Below are 7500 nucleotides of genomic sequence, written 5' to 3' on the forward strand. Positions count from 1 at the left end.
ATATATATATATATATATTATTATTAATGGCCAATTATCACAATTTTTTTTATGTAAAAGCTGTGAAAAGTTGAAACACTACACTATAAATTGTGCTGTAACAAAAAAATATAACAAAACAAATTAATGATTGATTAAATTTAATGATCTAAATATACAGGTGCATCTCTATAAATTAGAATGTCATGGAAAAGTTCATTTATTTCAGCAATTCAACTGAAATTGTAAAACTCCTGTATTAAATAAATTTAATGCACAAAGACTGAAGCAGTTTAGGTCTTTTTCAAAATATACATTCCACAAATGATTAACATTGCACTGTGAAAAGTTTTATCGATGAAACACTACACTATAAATTGTGCTGTTTGAATTACATTATCAAGATATAACAAAAAAAAAATGATTGATTAAATTTAAGTCAATTTTTATTTAAAAAAATGCAGATACATTCCTGAAATTAACATTCCACTGATTTTGATTTTTTTTTAAGAAACACTGCAAACACTATCAAAGTGTTTCTGTCATGTCAGTTTTTGTGAGTGTGTGAAATATAAACCAAATAACCAAATATATATATATAAATATTTATTAGAAACTTGCATATTTACAAAACCACTTTACATTTATTATATACAATCTGTCTTTAATAAAACGCCTTAACTTGCTGTTATTAAAACATCAGAACTCCTCTCATCTCATTTAGTGCTGTATGTCTATTCTAGACACGTCGTCATTGAAAATCCATGTTCAATAAGACCAAAGTGCAGCAGGTCATAACACTGTTAACCTTTGCCAACAAGGTTGATTAGTGTCATTTCAACATGCTAGAAAGCACATTATCACTGTCCTCTACAATGCGTCGGTCAGCACGCCCTGCGTGACCGAGTGCGTTCTTGTCCTCTGCGGCCCCATCTGTTGGTTGATGTTAATAATGCAGATGAGAAGAAGGAAGACCACTACAAAATCATCCAGCATGCCCAGAACACTGCTCAACGGCCCAGGAAGAGTCTCCAGTGGGGAGGCCAAAGACATAGCAGCGCCAAATCCACAGACAGCCACCCTCAAGAAAAACAACCACACCAGGCCGCCCATGTTCCCCAGCCATCGCACCAGAAAGAGCAAGAAAAGAGGTGTATCACACAGGTAATCCTTTACCTAGAAAAAGGAAAAGATGACGATGATACTGTAGCTTGTGACTTAGCACGTGGGATATCAGTGTGTGACGTGGCTTCCAACTGTAGGAAACAATGTCCTTCCTGGCCTAAGGTTTCACAACCTTTGTGGCATCAGGAACTAAAGTAGGTGTGGTGATGTGATATAGTCCAGAGCAAATAAAATGATAAAAGCTCTGCTGAGAAGTAATAATGGTAATTGTACGGCTTTACAGGGAGTGGCATGAGTTTGTCAACAAAAAGTAGTTGTATTAATGTTTTTCAAGTCAGCCGTCTAACAGTTTGACTTCACAAACACCAAATTGGTATGCTTTTAAGTCTGAAGAAACAAACTGTGACATTTAAAATGGCAAATTATTGCTTCAGTTCAACTGAAAGCAATGCTTGTACCTGTCTTGGTGCTCCAGAGTAGCGCTTGTTATAGTCTTTGACATGTTTTAGCACTTCTGTCTCTTTACAGTCAGTTCTGGTCTCGCAGAAGAGATGACACATCTTATTCACCTGAGGATAAAAAATAAAAGACAACAAATAAAATGAGAGCTTTATCTTTTCTGTATGTCTATACACATACAGTTGAAGTCAGAAGTTTTCATACACCTGGTGCTGCAAATAGCTAATTATTTTACCAAAATAAGAGGAATCCTACAAAATGCATGTGACTTCTTTATTTAGTACTGACCTGAATAATTATAAGATATTTCACATAAAAGATGTTTACATATTGTCCACAAGAGAAAATAATAGTTGAATTTATAGTTTACAAGTTTACATACACTTGGTACTCAATACTAAATGATCCACAGCTGTTTTTGTTTGTTTGTTTTTTAGTAATAGTTGTTCATGAGTTTCTTGTTTGTCCTGAACAGTTAAACCGCCCTGCTGTTCTTCAGAAAAATCCTTCAGCTCCCACAAGTTCTTTGGTTTTTCAGTATTTTTGTGTGTTTGAACCCTTTCCAACAATGACTGTGTGCTTTTGAGATCCATCTTTTCACACTGAGGGACGCATATGCAACTATTACAGAAGGTTCAAACCCTCACTGATGCTTCAGAAGGAAACACAATGCATTAAGAACCGGGGTTGAAAACTTTTGAACAGAATGAAGATGTGTATATTTTTCTTATTTTGCCTTAATATAATAGTTTTTTTCATTTAGTACTGCCCTTCAGAAGCTACAGAAGATACTTACATGTTTCCCTGAAGACAAAATCAGTTAAATTTACCCTGATCTTTAAATCAACCACTGATGCTTCAGAAGACAAAATGATGCATTAAAGGAACACTCCACTTTTTTTGGAAATAGGCTCATTCTCCAACTCCCCCCGAGTTAATAAGTTGAGTTTTACCGTTTTGAAATCCATTCAGCCGTTCTCCTGTTCTGGCGATATCACTTTTAGCATAGCTTAGCATAGATCATTGATACTCTTTGATCCTATTAGACCAATAGCATCGCGTTCAAAAATGACCAACGAGTTTCCATATTTGTTGTATTTAAAACTTGACTCTTCTATAGTTATATCGTGTACTAAGACCAGCGGAAATGCAAAGCTGCGAGTTTCTAGGCTGATAAGATTAGGAACTACACTCCCATTCCGGCGTAATAGTCAAGGAAGTTTGCTGCCGTAATAAGGCCGAAGCAGGAGCAGTAATACCAGGCAGCACATGTGCAAATGCTAAACTAGCTGGGAACTCATTTCTGATAATACTCCGCCTGCTTCGGCCATATTACGGCAGCAAACTTCCTTGACTATTACGCCGGAAAGGAAGTGTAGTTCCTAATCTTATCAGCCTAGAAATTCGCAGCTTTGCATTTCCACTGGTCTTAGTACACGATAGAACTACAGAAGAGTCAAGTTTTTAAATACAACAAATATGGAAACTCGTTGGTCATTTTTGAACGCGATGCTATTGGTCTAATAGGATTCAATGATCTATGCTAAGCTATGCTAAAAGTGATATCGCCAGAACAGGAGAACGGCTGAATGGATTTAAAAACGGTAAAAATCAACTTATTAACTCGGGGGGAGTTGGAGAATGAGAATGAGAATGAAGGAGTTTGAAGATCAGGGTAATTTTATTTTGTCTTCTGAAGCTTCAAAAGGGCAGTACTAAATGAAAAAATATGATTTAGGCTAAATAAGAAAAATGTACAGCTCTTTATTCTGTTCAAAAGGCTCTTAATGCATTGTGTTTGCTTCTTAAGCATCGGTGACATTTGAACCTTCTGTAATAGTTGCATATAAGTCCCTCAGTTGTCCTCAGTGTGAAAATCTCAAAATCATACAGTTCAAAAGAACAGTGGGCTGTTCAGGACAAACAAGGAACTCATTAACAACTACTGTATCACTAAACAAACAAACAACAGCTGTGGTTCATTCGGGTAACAACACATTATGATGTGTATGTACAAGATGTGTATGTATCAAGTGTGTGTAAACTTCTGAACAGGGTCATTTGAATAAATTCAACTATTAATTTCTTTTGTGTACTATATGTAAACGTATTTTATGTCAAATATCTTATTCAGCCCTGCTGAAAAAAAAAACAGCGTATGCTGGTTAGGTATGTTTTGGTGCTGGGATGCTGGTTTTAGCTGGTTGTAGCTGGTTTATGCTGGTCCTTTGCTGGTTTATGCTGGTCCTTGACCAGCAACATGACCAGCATAAACCAGCAAAGGACCAGCATTAACCAGCTAAAACCAGCATCCCAGCACCAAAACATACCTAACCAGCATACGCTGTTTTTTTTAGCAGGGAGGTCAGTACTAAATAAAAAATAATTAACATTTTGCAGATTCTGAAAGGGGGGTGTAAACTTTTGACCTCAACTGTATATACACACTTATACAGTAAAAACAGTAATTGTTTAGCTGTTTACCTTTTTAAAAAAACTTTTCAACTGTATTCCTGTGATACAAAGCTGAATTTTCAGTAGTTACTACTTCAGTCCTGTGTCAAATGAGCCTTCAGAAATCATTCTAACATGCTGATTTGATGCTCAAGAAACATGTTTTGTTTGTTTTTTCTTTCAAGAAACGTGCATCAGCTAAGAAATCTCTTACCGTCTGTCTGCACAAAGGACAGCTGATGGCATGTAACCAGGAGCAATGTTTCCAGTAAGATATCAGACATGGTGCTGGAGAGAGAAAGAGACAGAAGACAGATAAGCGTGGGCCTCTCGTTTACCATGTGCCTAGTGCCATGTGTCAGAAATGTGTATTTTCTTCAAACGTTTGTTCTAAATGTGCTTTTCTACTGAAATTGGCTTTTGTCATTTAAAATTGGATTCCACTTATTTACAAAAATATGGTTTGTTGCTATTTATTTTTCGATTCAGGTCAATCTGGCACATTATATTCAATGGATTTTCTTTTCAAAAGCAGTTATTTAGCATAAAGTAGCTGGTCAGGTTCACTACTTTTTATATATTTAGTAGAGCTCATGTAACTAGAAGGAACGGTTATCGAATCTGAAAAAGATATGAGTGTGTATCAGCACGTATGTTTATTTTATTACAAATTTTTATTGCTTTTATTGTCTTTGCTGCTCTTTATTTCAGTGTCTTTATTGTGCTTATTTAAAGCGCCTGTGGTGCAAGAATTACATTGTGATGGTACACCAGTTTTGAATTTTATATAAAACCTTATTGTTATTAACATAAATCTACAAATATTCACTCTGTAAATGTGTAATCATGTGATCTGGATCAGGTGAGAGGCCCGGCTATTGTAACTATGGCAACGGTATAATATTAAACTCCGTACGCAACACTGTAGAGTCACATGACTGGGTAAGTGTTCAGTACTTGGAGTGTAAATGCCCACCACCATCTGCTCTCTCACAGTACACCAGTTACGCTAGTTTAAAGCACTTTCAGCTAAAGTAAACCAGTATGATGATTACATGCTGAAACATTAAGATGCAAGATATACGCACCACAGAAAAGATGCCCGCAGTTGGTCTCTACGGGATAGCTGGCGATCTGTAAACACACAGGGCAGTGATTGTCCCTGTTGCCTGCTGGCAACCACATTTTAGGAAAATCCTGCAAGCATGAAATTAAGATTATGTTTGATTTCGAAGTACTGCAGTATGTCACTGAAACATACATTTCTAACTGAAAATGCTGTGGTTAATTACTAATAATTACATAAAATACACAATATATCAATTTTACTAGTAGTCTTAGACTTTTAGAGTGCATGTGTGTGGGAATGTGTGTATGCACCTCTTTGTTGTTCACGTGAGGATTGTGTGGCTGCCCTTGACTCCTTATCTTTGAGAGTAGAGAAGACCTTCAAAAGGGAGAGATACAGTTATTAAAATGTAATACTGTGAAGGTTATGTTCAGGCATATTGTCGACTGAAACGTTTCAAATCACAATGCAGGACTAGAGTTTAAAAGCTCATCATCATTAAATGTGTGTTATGTTTTCTTTGAAACTCTGAGTAGACAATTGAAAAGTACTAATTTGTCTTTATTAGTCGTTTATTAGCAGTGTGGATAGGCTGACTAAGTCTGGAAGAGCACTTATGAAATCTAAATTTAGCTGTCTGACACACCTGTGTGTTTTACTCATACCAGATAACTTCAAGTGCATCAGCCTTTGTCAGTACTAAACTAACATTTGCCTTTGATATGAACAGAACTATATTTGCATGCAGTTATAGCTTGATATCCTGCTGTTTTGTTACTTTGATACATCAAAACTGTCTCTAAAACAACACATTGTGCACATGATCCTATCTTAAGGTATTTGTGATTTGTAGGACTTTGAGTTCACTTAAGAATTGAATAAAGTTAGACCGACATGACGAAACTGTCTAATGTCATAATATTTAGTGTGTTTATATGGTGCCTTTTATTACCCCATAATAGCATAACGTAATTAACCTGGAGTCTCAGGACACAACACCTTCATCATAACACAGTTGAAGTCAAAAGTTTACATACACCTTGCAGAATCTGCAAAATGTTAATTATTTTACCAAAATAGGAGGGATCATATAAAATGCATGTTATTTTTTATTTAGTACTGACCTAAATAAGATATTTCACATGAAAGATGTTTACATATAGTCCACAAGAGAAAATAATAGTTGCGTTTATAAAAGTTTACATATGCTTGATTCTTAATACTGTGTTGTTACCTAAATGATCCACAGCTGTGTTTTTTGTTTAGTGATAGATGAGTTAAACTGTCCACTGTTCTTCAGAAAAATCCTTCAGGTCCCACAAATTCTTTGGTTTTTCAGCATTTTTGTGTATTTGAACCCTTTTCAACAATGACTGTATGATTTTGAGATCCATCTTTTCACACTGAGGACAACTAAGGGAAGGAGCAGTGATGCTCCAGAAGGAAACACAATGCATTAAGAGCTGAGGTGAAAACTTTTTGAATTTGAGGAATAGGGTTAATGTTACTTATTTTGTCTTCTGGGAAACATGTAAGTATCTTCTGTAGCTTCTGAAGGGCAGTACTAAATTAAAAAAAAGAAAAAACATGACATGAAAGCAAAATATATATTTATTTTTTTACATTTCTTCATTCTGTTCAAAAGTTTTCACCCCCTGGCTCTTACTGCATGTTTTGTTTTGTTTTTTCCTTCTGGAGCATCAGTGAGTATTTGAACCTTCTGTAATAGTTGCATATTAAACAGCGGGGAGTTTAACTGTTCAGGACCAACAAGGGACTCATGAACTACTATCACTATACAAAAAAAAATGCATCTGTTGATCATTCAGGTAACAACACAGTATTAAGAATCAACTGTATGTAAACTTTCAAACAGCATTGTTTTTTTTTTTTGTTTTTTTGTATTATATTTATTATATTGTTTTTTATTTTATTATTTGTGGACTATATGTAAACGTTTTTAATGTGAAATATCTTTTTCAGCTCAGCACTAAATAAAACATAACTTGCATTTAGTCTGATCTCTCTTATTTTGGTAAAATAATTAACATTTTGCAGATTCTGCAAGGTGTATGTAAACTTTTGACTTCAACTGTATGTATATATATATATATATATATATATATATATATATATATATATATATATATATATATATATACAATATATAATTTTAAATAAATATAATATATTTTTAAACAGATGATGTATATCATACACAATGACATAATTTAAATTTGACAGTTTCAGATTTGATTACCGAGCATAGAAATGTACATGAAAACTAAACACAATTCTAATACATTTAGTTTGTCTTTCTCACCTGTTGCGGAAGCTGCGGCTGATGGGCATGTTTCTTGTTCGTAATTCAGTTGCTTTCTCGTGGAAGGCAGAGACTGGAATGCTTTCTTACT

The 7500-nt window shown here is 34.8% G+C and overlaps 1 protein-coding gene across 1 annotated transcript; it reads right to left on the bottom strand.

Annotated features, from left to right (window-relative positions):
- Positions 1–570: 570 nt before the first annotated feature.
- LOC141283369 (E3 ubiquitin-protein ligase RNF170) lies at positions 571–7500 on the bottom strand. Its single transcript, XM_073816650.1, has 6 exons — positions 7410–7500; positions 5398–5464; positions 5106–5214; positions 4232–4305; positions 1563–1673; positions 571–1155 (listed from the first exon to the last, which is right to left on the bottom strand). Exons 1-6 carry the CDS (start codon positions 7436–7438, stop codon positions 850–852), a joined length of 696 nt encoding a protein of 231 aa, XP_073672751.1. The 5' UTR covers positions 7439–7500; the 3' UTR covers positions 571–849.

The sequence above is a fragment of the Garra rufa genome, chromosome 13 (assembly GCF_049309525.1).
Source record: "Garra rufa chromosome 13, GarRuf1.0, whole genome shotgun sequence".
NCBI classification, from domain to species: Eukaryota; Metazoa; Chordata; class Actinopteri; order Cypriniformes; family Cyprinidae; genus Garra; species Garra rufa.